The 13026-nt window shown below is 50.4% G+C and overlaps 1 protein-coding gene across 1 annotated transcript in view; it reads right to left on the reverse strand.

The window, feature by feature from the left end:
* The window catches only part of LOC311312928 (coiled-coil domain-containing protein 148-like), a gene marked incomplete at both ends in the record, with an annotated part of 32935 nt that continues 19909 nt past the window's right edge, over positions 1–13026 (reverse strand). Inside the window, 5 exons of the mRNA XM_084442936.1 lie at positions 1–147; positions 999–1130; positions 1381–1498; positions 2437–2555; positions 4719–4859. Of these exons, the coding sequence (XP_084299062.1) occupies positions 1–147; positions 999–1130; positions 1381–1498; positions 2437–2555; positions 4719–4859 (657 nt within the window). The remainder of the gene's footprint in view (positions 148–998; positions 1131–1380; positions 1499–2436; positions 2556–4718; positions 4860–13026) is intronic.

Below are 13026 nucleotides of genomic sequence, written 5' to 3' on the forward strand. Positions count from 1 at the left end.
TCAGGACTTGAAGGCTGTGGACTGGGTGTCTCGTCGGGGCGGGCGGGGCGGGCGGACCTCTGACAGAACCTCTTTGGCGTACCGGCTGTTCTGGAGACCAGCGAGCCGAAGGGCCTGTTCCATCCTCACTCTGGGGTCAGACACGATCTGGAGAACACAACAACACAACGTGAGCCGGGAGACAGAACACTGTGTTTGTGTGCTTCCTAAAGGCGTGCCTTATCCACACAGATATGGAAAAACACCCAAAGAAGATAAGACATGTAGTTTCCATCTGCTTTTGATAACACGGTCGAATCTTCTTTTCTCTAATCTGAGGGGAGAAAAATTGATATAAACTCCGGTGGGAAATTGCTGTGTTTCAACAGTAAGGACAATAAAAAGGCAAAACTGAGACTAAATACAAACCAAGAGTAAATACACAAGATATACAAAAATGATGTGCAAGATACTGTATACAAAAAGAGTGCAATACAATAAACAGCAGAACCCAGCGCAATACAATCGTCCGGCTGAACCCTAGTCAGTTACTGATCTCCAAAGATGTGGGGTTAGACGAGATGATCATTGAAACAGCCCCATTGCGCAATTGACTCTAACTACTGTAAACCGATGTGTGCTCTCTCTCTGTTTCCCCCTCCCTCTCTCTCTCTCCCTCTCTCTCTCACCCTCTCTCTGTTTCCCTCTCTCTCTCTCTCTCTCTCTCTCTCTCTCTCTCCTGCCAAGCATCCCAGATGCGCTTGCCACACACTGCTAGCTCTAGCTTGGGCCTTGGACAGAGGGGGCTTTCTAAAGGTCTGTCCATGTGACAGAGAGGTTAACATGAGTTAAACATTGTTGTGAACCATCTTCCGGCTTACATAGTTACCAGTCATAGGCCCTGGGCCATCCAGGGCCACTAGAGCAGAGGCCGTCTTACCACCTCCCTATAAGAGACAGGATCCAGGTGAAGAGACCGGAGCCCAGACGAGCGGAGGCGTCGGACCGATCAGCCTCACCTGAGCGTCCGTGTACGTGTACAGCGGTTTGTGGAGGACAAACTCCGCCTCTCCATCGCTCCGCCGGCGGTTCCTCCAGGCCGCCGTGTCTCCCATCATCCTCTCTGGGTCCACCTCAGCCACTACCGCCACCTGGGGAGGGGCGCCCGCAGAGAGAGATAAAACAACAACAACAACAACGGTTAAAAACAACAACACAGCCTGGCGGCCCAGCGCTGCACTCTCACGTTCCACCAGCAGGTGGCGGCGGTGCCTAAAAAAAACTGGGTTCGCCCTTCGCCTAGGGGTGAAACGACCCGGTCCAGTCCTCCTGGGCACGGGGGCTTTAAGAGGCAGATCCAATCAGCGGAGCTAATGGGGGCCGGGCGCTGATAAGACCCACCTGGTTTCTGAGGGCCTCCAGACGATCCCGCCTCTCCTCCTCGTCTTTCAACCGCTCCAGACGCCACGCCTCGCCCTGCGCCCGGCGCCGCTGCAAAGCCTCCTCCCGGAACTGCACCCTGGAGGGGGGGGGGGGGGGGGGCAGGGAGAGAGAGAGAGAGAGGGAGAGAGAGAGAGAGGGAGAGAGAGAGAGAGAGGGAGAGAGAGAGAAAGTCAGGAAAAGATAAGTTGGCAAGGACATCAGGCCTCACGGCTCTCCTCTCCTCCACCTATCTCTCCTGGTGCAGCGCACCCCCGGGCTGAGAGAGCTTTACAAACCTGCCATGAGGCACCTCACTTCAGCTATCTCCTCTCCTCTCCCCTCCTCTCCTCTCCCCTCCTCTCCTCTCCTCTCCGACCCCCCCCCCCCCTCCCTCCAGCTCTGCACCCCCTCGACAGCCACACACCCGACAAGAGGCTGCGGCTCTCTAGGACTGCCTAACGTCGCGGACACAGACACGGTCATCCGTGATTCGGACGGGATAAGTAGTTGAGGATGATGCTGATAAGACGACGGATAGCAAATGTCCAGTTTGGGAACCTTTAAATGTCTAGCTGACTGGAATGAGGAACTGATGAGTGTAGATAAGATACTGTCGGACAAGCGATGATAAGGATTCCACTGTACCTGTACTCGTTATATATGGCAAATAAACGTTCTATTCTATCTATTCTATTCTAAGCGACCACGCGTAAGTAGGAGAATGTGTGGTTGAACTGAACAGGGAGAAAGAGATCTAATCCAGAGATTCCTGAAGTGCATTAACAGGCATCTAAAATGTAGTTCATTGTCACAGCCCAACACCGGGTCATACTACACTGACATGGTGAAGGGACAAACAGGACAAAGTCAATATTAGCCAGAGTGCTTGATGGGAAATGTGACGTCCGCCGTCTGTCCGTATCCCAGAGCCACGGAGCGAGTGAACGGAGCCTGTCAGGGTGAAGTCCTCTCCTCTGGAGTCCGTGAGACGGGAAGGTCTCTCTTCTGCGGTCTCTCTAGCGGAGCAGGGCTCACCTCTGCTTATCTCTCCTGGCCTGCTCTGCCATGAGGCCCCGCAGCTCCGCCAGCCGCCGCTGGTCTCTCCTGTCCAGCACCTCTCTCCTCCTCTGCTGCTCTGCATAGAACTGCCTCACCTGGGAGACAACACACACACTGTTACACAACAACAACAACAATACACGCTGTTACACAACAACAAACACACTGTTACAACAACAACACTACACACTGTTACAGAACACCCACTGTTACACAACAACACACTGTTAAACAACAACGACACACACTGTCACACAACAACAACACACACTGTTACACAACAACAACAACAACACACACTGTTACACAAAAACACACACACTGTTATGCAGCAGCAACAACACATACACTTACACAGCAACACAGTTACACCACAACAACAACAACAACAACAACACACACACTGTTACACAACACATACACACTGTTACACAACACACATATTGTTACACAACAACAACACAGCTGCACAACAACAACAACACCACCACACACTGTTATACAACAACAACAACCACAACAACAACACACACTGTTACACAACAACACACTGCTACACAACAACAATACACACACTGTTACACAACAACAACAACAACACAAACACCGTTACACAACAACAACAACAACAACAACAACAACAACACATACAGTTACACTCACTGTTATGCAACACATACTGTTACACAACAACAACAGAGTATTGTTGCACAATAACAAAACACACACACACACAGTCACAAAACACCACACACAGTTACAGAGCAATACCACAGAAAAGTTCACATCATGGCTCGGAGCGAGAGGACGACAGGGAAACTTTAATATCTTTATGTCCTATCGACTGTAATGGTGAAAGTCAGAGTGCAATAAATAGAATGAATGAGATGATATTTCATTGTCGGACAGATGATTGCAGAGAAGTATAAGTAATCAATTTCAGATTAAACACTGTCATTAATCAGAGATTCTACTCTCAGCCTTCCCTGTGGTCCTCTGGCCAGAGATAATGAACGAGGACAACACACACTCACTCACACACACACACATTCACACTCTCTCTCTCTCTCTCTCTCTCTCACACACACCAACACACACACACACTCTCTCTCTCTCTCTCTCTCTCTCTCTCTCTCTCTCTCTCTCACACACACCAACACACACACACACACACACTCTCTCTCTCTCTCTCTCACTCACACACACACTCACACATCCGGACACACTCGATTAATGAAGTGATGGTGGTACTCATCCTTTCTAACACGCACACTCTATTCACTAACAAATACACACACACGCACACACACACACACACACACACACACACACACACACACACACACACACACATACACAAACACACACACACTATCTGCTAACAAAGTACAATCATATAAATAGTCCTGGGACACACGTTTTATGAATAGAAATGTTGTGGTCCGGCGTTCTCCGTCTCCCGCTGCCTCGTCGGATTGCACAGGCCGCTCCCCCTCCCCCAGCTCTGACGCGGCGGAGACGTCGGAGAGCGCACGCGCCGCGCCCTGCGGAGACGAGCGGTGTGCCGCACCAGGTGCAGGCCATCACAATCAGGCGCACCTGGGACAATCAGCACCGCTCCCTATAAAAGCTCTCCCAGATCGTCGCTCAGTGCTTCGACGTACTGACCCCTGTGGTAATTCTCTGACAAGCCTACCAAGCCTCTAGCAGGTAGCAGCCGACATTTAAATGAAGTTTAAATGAATAATAAATTAATTTAAATGAATAATAAAGTTTAAATAAATTAAGTAAATGCTGACATTCCAGGCAGACTCAAGCAAACACCAAAGTAATTGAAAGGATTTCAAATTGTGTATTTGTCCCCAGGCCTGGTCATTAGCTGGACAGTGTAGAGGTTGTTGGCTAGGGCAGAGTCATGGCAACCTGACGCACCAGGTGGTTTGCTTCACATCCGTTGGAAACAGCTTGGAAAAAGGCAGGAACTTTCCAAAACACTTGGCGATTGGATGAACCATCAGTCTACCGCTAACCATCAGTCTAACTTCAACCGCTCCTCGCTGTCGTCACACCTAAACCCGCCCGGCGTAGCTGCTTGTATTTCCTCATAGAACGCTGATTGGTTAGATCGTTTTCTGATCTGGCACAAACGGATCTCTGCGGAGACTGATTTGCGAGAGAAACAGAATGTGAGCTGGCGGGATCAGGATGGTCTCGCGAAGCTTCAGCTGTTGGTGTGAGGAGAGGGCTTGACCTCTGACCTTCTCTTTCTGCTGCGCCCTCAGGGCGGCGTCTCTCTCCTGCTCCCTGCGCAGCCTGTCCTCCTCCTCCTCCTGCTGCCTGGCGGCGATGGCGGCCTCCAACCTGGCAACCTCCTCCTGGTGAACACGCCACTGCTGTAGCTGGATACACACACACACACACACACGATGAACACACACAGAAACAGACACGTGCGCGCACGCACACACACACACATACACACACTTGTACAGTTTGGGACCCTGAACATTTTGAGAAATGGAGCCATTGCAAAAAAAACGCCTCATGGTGGCCATGGTTGTTGTTCTGCTTTCTGCCATACCCTAATTATGTATTTTGCATCATATCTCCTGAACCAAACATGATAACACACATGAGGTCCCTCCTTATGTTTTGATGGTCAAGGATCACAATGATACCACACACAGCATCATACGTCGTTCAGGTGAATAGTTCATAGTGAATTCAGAGACGTTGAGAGAAGGAAATCACGGTATCTGAGACGTGCGTCCCTCCTGGTGTTCACTCGCTTAAACGTCCTTCTGACGTCGTCGTGCTCAGAAAGAGGCTCTCTCTCCCTCGCCGCTTGGATGTCTACCTCAGACTGACGGCTTGTCAGCTACCGCTAGCCTCCGAGCACACAGAGAATGTGTTGAGCTCGTCCGCAAGAGACGTACAGCATCAGCGCTGACAAAGGAGGAGACGGAGGGGGGGGGGGGGGGGTGTCAGTATCATCCATCATTGATCTTGGTCCTTGTGACATGCTTTAGGATCAAGCTGTTAGAGTTGTTAGTTAAACAATGAGAAGCAGTCTCTCTATTCCAATGAAAAAAAGCGTATTTCCGCACCCACTTTCACCTCTGCACTGGTTTATTAAAAAGTCGACGTTTCGGTCACCGAGACCTTTCTCGAGACGTCGAACCGCCAATCGTCAACCCATGCAGAGGTGAAAGTGTGTGTGGGAATCCACTTTTTGGAATGGATCTTCAGGGGATTTGATTCCCAGCGCCGCAAAAAAAAACGAGAAACTAAGCAAGTTGGTGTGTGTGTTGTGTTGCCTCTGCTCAGGCTGTCTCTCCGGACAATCTCCCAGGCCCAGGCGTCCAGCTGTGTCCCTCCCTGTCCCTCCCCGTCTCTCCCTGTCCCTCCCTGTCCCTCCCTGTTTCTCTCCGTCCCTCCCTGTCTCTCCCTGTCTCTCCCTGTCCCTCCCCGTTTCTCTCCGTCCCTCCCTGTCCCTCCCTGTCTCTCCCTGTCCCTCCGTCTCTCTCCGTCCCTCCCTGTCCCTCCCTGTCTCTCCCTGTCCCTCCCTGTCTCTCCCTGTCCCTGCTGGTGTGAACGCGCAGCGAGGCGTGGAAACAGCTTCACGCAGCACATCTGTGTTACAACGCTGTAGAACACAGCTGGATGTCGCCCCGGGGGCACAGAGAACCCTGACAGAACCATGAGAGAACCCTGCACACACAGCAGACAAGACCTAACAACCGTAGAACCCTGCACACACTGCAGACAAGACCTACCAACCGTGGAACCCTGCACACACTGCAGTCAAGGCCTACCAACCGTGGAACCCTGCACACACTGCAGTCAAGGCCTACCAACCGTGGAACCCTGCACACAAAGCAGACAAGGCCTACCAACCGTGGAACCCTGCACACACTGCAGTCAAGGCCTACCAACCGTGGAACCCTGCACACACTGCAGACAAGACCTACCAACCGTGGAACCCTGCACACACTGCAGACAAGACCTACCAACCGTGGAACCCTGCACACACTGCAGTCAAGGCCTACTCAGTCAACAATAGAACAATAGTAGTCCATGCACACGCATATACAAAATGCATACACAGGTCCGCGTGCGCACACACGCACACACACACCCACACACACACAGGCCGTAGCCTAGCAGTTGCTGAGTGAGTGAGTGAGTGAGTGAGTAACAGGCCGGTTATGCACCAGGCCCACATGCCAACAAGACGGGCGGATCCACAGATCTATCAGTGCTGAGCTTAGTGAGCCCCCAGAAGAGAGAGAGGCGCGCATTAACACACGCCATCAGCCATTAACACTGCCAACGTCGTCAAGCCCCTCCGTCGGCCTGCGTGGAACCAACAACTGGCAGCTCTGTTATTTGCAGAAGGATTTAGAGGGCCTATAACCTAATGATACAAGGATTAGCATTGGAGAGGCACTTTGATATGAAGTAAATTAGGGCTGTCGCCTTGGGGATGGATGGGGAAATAAATAGCTACCGTATTTTAATGACTTTTTTTCATGTTACAGATAGTCCTAGGGCTTACGGTATATTCCAAGTGTGTTTATAAGAATTAATAATGGCAAAACCCCCAGGTGGTTTTCCAGATCTGGTTAAATCAATATTTATTTAGTGTCTGCTAATTCTCAACCCGAAGTGCTTCTCTCTGTTACGTAACCCAAGGCAGGTGAGATATCGCAGCGGGGAGAATGTGGGTTTTGGATAAAACCTTGGATAACTGGCACATTGTAATTGCACCATCAATCAAGCGCCACCCTGGCCCACATAAGATAGCTGATGCTGGCTGAGTGAGTGTGAGTGTGTGTGTGTGTGTGTGTGTGTGTGCTAATATACCCCCCCCACCCCCCACGTCATTATTTGGTGTTATTTCTCAATTTCAATTTCAAATTTCCAATTTTATTTGTCACATACACAATTATACAAGGTACAATGTGCAGTGAAATGTTTTTTATTTCGACAAACACAGAGATTAAAAAGACAACAAGCAATAATTTAGCAATAATTTATCTACTTGCATTCTGATGAGTGCAAGTAGATAAAAGTGCATCAGAATCAGAATGCGTTTATTGCCATGCAGTTTTCCCACTTACTAGGAATCTGCTTGGGAGACAACACTGGACACTGGACACTGGACAGGGTGCAGGGACGAGACAGGACAGTGCAAAATGAGTACAAAATGCTAGTGCAAAAAAGGATAAGCTAAGAAAAAGAACAATATACAAACAGTAGTGAAGTCAGTGTATATACAGTGAGTGTGCAGAGCGTAACGTGTGTGTGTGTATGTGTGTGTTGCATGATGTGTGAGTGTGTGTATGTGTGTGTGGCGTGCATCCAGTACAGTAGCACACGAGTGCAGTGGCAGTCCATGGTACTGTATGGTAATGTGTGTGTGTGTATATGTATGTGTGTGTGTGTGTGTGTGTGTGTGTAGGGGAGGCTAGGCACAGTCCTTATTCAGCAGGCGGATGGCCTGAGGGATGAAGCTCTTCCTCATCCTCTCTGTGTTTTCCTTCAGGCAGTGATAAGGCCTTCCCTTCCCGAGGGCAGCAGAGAGGAGTCTTTTGCTGGGCTGGCTGGGGTCCCTGAGGATGCTGTTGGTCTTGGACCTGCACCGTTTGTTGTAGACATCCTGCAGGTTGGGGGGGGGGGGGGGTGGTTCTGATGGGTCACTCAGCTGAACGGACCACCCTCCTGAGAGCCAGATGGTCTTTCTTGGTGCTGCAGCTTCTCACCATAGCATTGTTTTGCCTCCTTTAAAAAAAAATTCGTCCACACGTGACACACACCATTGCAGTGGCACACACACACACACACACACACATGCTTTTCTTCGGGTGTCGCCGGTGGAAATTGTTCCCAGCATTTCTCCAAGCCGTCCTCCTCCAGGGGCAGTCAGGAGCAGTGGGCAGCCATCGTTCATGATGCCCGGGGACCAAGTCTAAGTGCTCAGTCCAGGTCCTGGTCAGGGACAGGACTGAAGAGCATCTGTTCTTCTACATGTTTTTCATATTGGGTTCTTTTGAGAGGAAACCTTTGCCAACACAGGGAGACCAGAAAGCTCAGAGACCTTCTTGCTGTGAGGCGACGATAGTTCCAGATACTACGCCTCCGTGCCGCACGTGAGACATTTTGAGGTTCAGTGTCTTGCTCAAGGACACTTCGGCACACTCCGGGCGCTGGGATCGAACCGGGGACCTTGTGATCCCCAGCCGGTCGCTCTACCTCCCGAGCTACGCTTTTAATATGAGGCAGCTTTATACTGGTCCATGTTCCCGGTCTCAAGCCTCGTCTTGTAGGCAGGACTTCAACCTGTCGCCAATAGTTTTCTCCACCCACGCCTTCTGATTGAGAAATGTGCTGATGGTCATTTTTGAGCTTCTTCAGTCCAGCACAAGCTGCACAGTACATAGGGCTCCCACAGCTAATCACGTCACCCAACACCACTATAGCCTACTACAGTTAACACTGCCAATACAGTTTGTACAACTGATTTTATAAGGCTAGACTATTTAGCCTAATGCCAGATAAATAAATAAAAAGTATCTTTGAGAGAACCACAAGAGTAATGGGCTCATTATGTGTCGTCTACAATGTGATTTGTCACTACAATCTAATTCCCCCTGCCATTCCTCTGCAAATGGCCCTCCGCATTTTTACATGGCAGCTCCTAAAAAATGAATACAACTCAAAGAGTAAATGGTAAAATGTCAGAATGACAAAAGACGCAGCTGCATTTTCTCTGTGCACACTCTGCCCCCCCAAAGCATTTTGGTTTATATCTTTCTGACATTGCTCTGGCGTTTGCCCGTTGTGACCAACCAACCAATAATTCATTCGAGTTTTTAGAGGTTTCTATAAAAATAACAGTCAGGTTTAGATAAAGGGAAGTATAGTGAAGACAGGGTATATATAACATGACCTCACTGATGGTCAGCAAACTCTGTAGTACAGATAACTGTGAAGACTTTTGTGCCAAGGGGATAAGGGAATCTCAAAAGGGCGGCTGTGGCTCATGAGATAGAGCAGGCCGTCCAATGACCGCAGGGTCGGCGGTTCGAATCCCGGCTCCTCCTGTCCACATGTCGAAGTGTCCTTGGGCAAAGACACCCAACCCCAAACTGCTCCCAATGAGCAGGCTTGCATGGCAGCTGCTGCCATCGGTGTGTGAATGGGTGAATGAGAGGCCATTGTAAAGCGCTTTGGATAAAATAAGTGCAGTCCATTTACCATTTACCATCGTGGCTGCTGTTCTGTGGAATGGTTGCCCCGTGCAGGCACATTGATTACTGGTGCACTCACCTGTGAGGAGATTTCAGAAGGCCAAAGTCTCACCACTGCCTTGGTCCATTCTTGACTCTGATGAAGATGGACTAACGTTGAAACCTTCTTATTTGTGCATCACAAATAAGAAAGTTAAGCTGTCCATGTGCTTCTGCCTTGCAAGAAACTTGTGCCCTCAGCCGAACTCAGAGTAGGAAGAAACTAATGTTTGTTTGTTTGTTTGAGTGGTTATAGTCATGCCTTTTCTCCTCAGGTGCCTTTTCAAGTCCTTGAGACACCCACCGTACAGCAATGAACATTTTATTCCTCAGTTCTGGCAGCCGAGGCACCACTGTGTGGTCCACACACTCCCTCCTGCTGGACCTGACCACTGCTGCCCCCTGGAGGCCAGGGGTCTCTTCAGGGGAAACGCTGTCTGAATCCAGTTCATCTAGAACAGTGTAGGCTAGGTGCTGCCAAGTTCTCAAGAGAGCAAGGGCTGGAAAAATGAACATATGGTCTTTTCTGGGTCCTTGTCTCTCTCTCTCTCTCTCCCCCTCTCTCTTTCCCTTTCTCTCTCTCCCCTAGGCCTACCCCGCCCCTCTCTCTCTCTCTCTCTCTCTCTTCTCCTCTAAGAATGCTTCACTTGCCAATTTGCAACAATAGCTCATCATAATCTCTATGAGAGAGGCACATCTGTGGAAGAGATTAATACGTGAGAGATGGTTTGCGAGTTCAAGGTAACCATGGCAATGACTTCACATGCCCATGTGGAAGGATAACGGGGCGGGAAAAGAAATCCCACGTCAAGAATTCATTATCTTCAGCTCCAGCAGGACGCCATTATTAATCTCTCATTAGCCTACTTCATCACAGAACCAGAGAGTGAGTTTCCTTGTACCATTCTCTCCTCTAATCTTTCCCCCATGTCAATCTGTTTGCTTCGTTGCCGCAAACACGCGCGTCGCGCCCTGAATCAAGATAGAGCGGCTCCAACCCCGGCAGCTGTACTATCCGTAACTTAATAACAACAACAACAGCAGCTGGTTAACAATCAATGTCGCGCCCGTGGAGATGTACAGAAACAGATTTCATTCTACCCACCCCACAGGGAGGCTCGTTCTTCAGCCATCTGTGTGAAGGTGGGCGTGGGGTGGGGTGTCAAGCTGAGGGCTGAAGAATTGACCATGCTTTCTCCGCCAATCAGCATGGAGGTTGAGGGAACGACGACATCGATAGATCCGTCTCGAGCGAGCTGATGGCCTTCACGCTTCGGCCACCCCCGAGTTGGTCACACAGGAGGTCGGCATGGACTAGTTCAGTCCAGTCTAACGGTCTAACGCTGGGCCTGCTGCACGGTAGCGAGGACCTGGAGCTCCTGCCGGATGGCCAAGATTGGACTCCTCCGGGAGGGGCTCCGCCAGAACCCTTATTCTGGGTCTGGGGCGGTCCACTAGGAGGAGACAGACAGGAAAATAGGTGCCACACACAATAAAAACGTCCTTGTGCTCGAGAGCGCTGTAGAGGGTTGGAGGTGGAGTTGGTGCGGGCTGGCGTGGTGCTGCGGAGGAGGTCCGGGGGTTCTGGACAGACGAGGAGGACGAAGGAGGGTGAGCGATAATGATCACAGGCGAAAAGGCAACGAGCAAAAAGGCCGGCTGTGTAAAGTTAGCGAGCGAGAGAAACGCACCGCAAATTACGAACGGCCAAAAATGTAGGCTATGGCTATACTTTACCATACGGATAGGCCAGCAAGATCTTTTGAGGAACGAAGCGCCGACCAGGTTCTCGTAGGGGTTTGCGGGCGACTGCAGACGAGGATCAGGTGTGGTGATGAGGGATTAGGAACAGGTGAGCGGAGCCGCGACGCGTCACCGCCGGAGGGCTCGCGCCGACGCGCCGAGAACCTCGGAGTCCGATTCCAAGCCAGACAGGCGAGAGGAACGGGAGGGGCTAGCCGGGAGGGCGGAGTCGGCAGGAGACGGGGGACAAGAGCGGCAGGTCACCGGGGGGGGGGGGGGGGGGGGGGGGGGACCGGAGCGCCGCACGCCCGGGTCCGAGGCGGCGTGCGGACGAGGGCGCGACGGGAGAAGAGAGAGACCCGCGTGGAGACGAGGACGGGTGAGACATACCACTGTGCTAAACTGTGTGATTTAGACTCCATAAATAAAGCTAAGATCTGTCCTATTTTGAAATATCCTCTGTGTTATGCCCTAGGATACATATTCATAAGAGATATTGGGGGGATTCTCATAGGCGACCATGCACATTACGGTACGGTGGGCCACAAAACAACATGGGCTTCGCAATGCTTCACACCATGCACGCCAATGTTCATGAACCAGCAACTCCTGCGGTGTAAAACAAGTGGTTACAGAAGCAAAGTACAAAAATGGCACAGGTGACAGTGACCCGAACCGGTCACAAGACGGGCCTGTGTAAACCAATAAAAAAAACTCACAGCTTCACAGAGCCGTATGATAAGAATGAGAGTAGACTTCATGGTGACTGGAAGAATGCGTGTTGGTTCAGAAGAGCCGGTGATGACGGAGGCGCCAGCTGGAGAAACAGCCATTAGAGGAGGCAGACAGAGTGGAGGGAGAATCCATCTTGTCCTCCGGCGCGTCTCTGTGCAGACATGATAAAGACTCCGCAACTCTGGGGGAGATTGGCTGGAATAATACCTCCATCTGGGGTCTCTCTCCATCTCACACACTCTCGCTCTCTCGCTCTCTCTCACTCTCCCTCCCTCTCTTTCTCTCTCTCTCACACTCACTCACGCACGCACGCACACACACACACATTCACACACATTCACACCCGCACAAACAATCGCACCCACACGTAGGAAAGCTGGTAGTACTATAATGATAGTATGATTCATATGAGTGGTGAGATGAAAGTGTGTATATGTTGAGTGTATGTGTATTTTATGTGTACTATATGTGTATCTTTTATGCCTGGATTGGTTCAACAACAGTGGACTCTGAGAGGTGAGGGAGTACATACTGTGTGTGTGTGTGTGTGTGTGTGTGTGTGTGTGTGTGTGTGTGTGTGTGTGTGTTTAGTCTACAGTCCAGGAACACAAACAGGTCTACAGATCATATGTGTGAATCAGACCTTGGGCGAAATGCTTTCAACATTTTCAACATGCTATTACTTCTCTGTGCTTGATTGCTCTTATCTGGCACTATGTTCCACAAATATGACCCCCCCCCCCCCCACCTGACACTCTGGGAGACTCATGTAAACACTAAAGTGACAAAGTATTCA

The sequence above is a fragment of the Borostomias antarcticus genome, assembly GCF_949987555.1.
Source record: "Borostomias antarcticus genome assembly, chromosome: 9".
NCBI lineage: Eukaryota > Metazoa > Chordata > Actinopteri > Stomiiformes > Stomiidae > Borostomias > Borostomias antarcticus.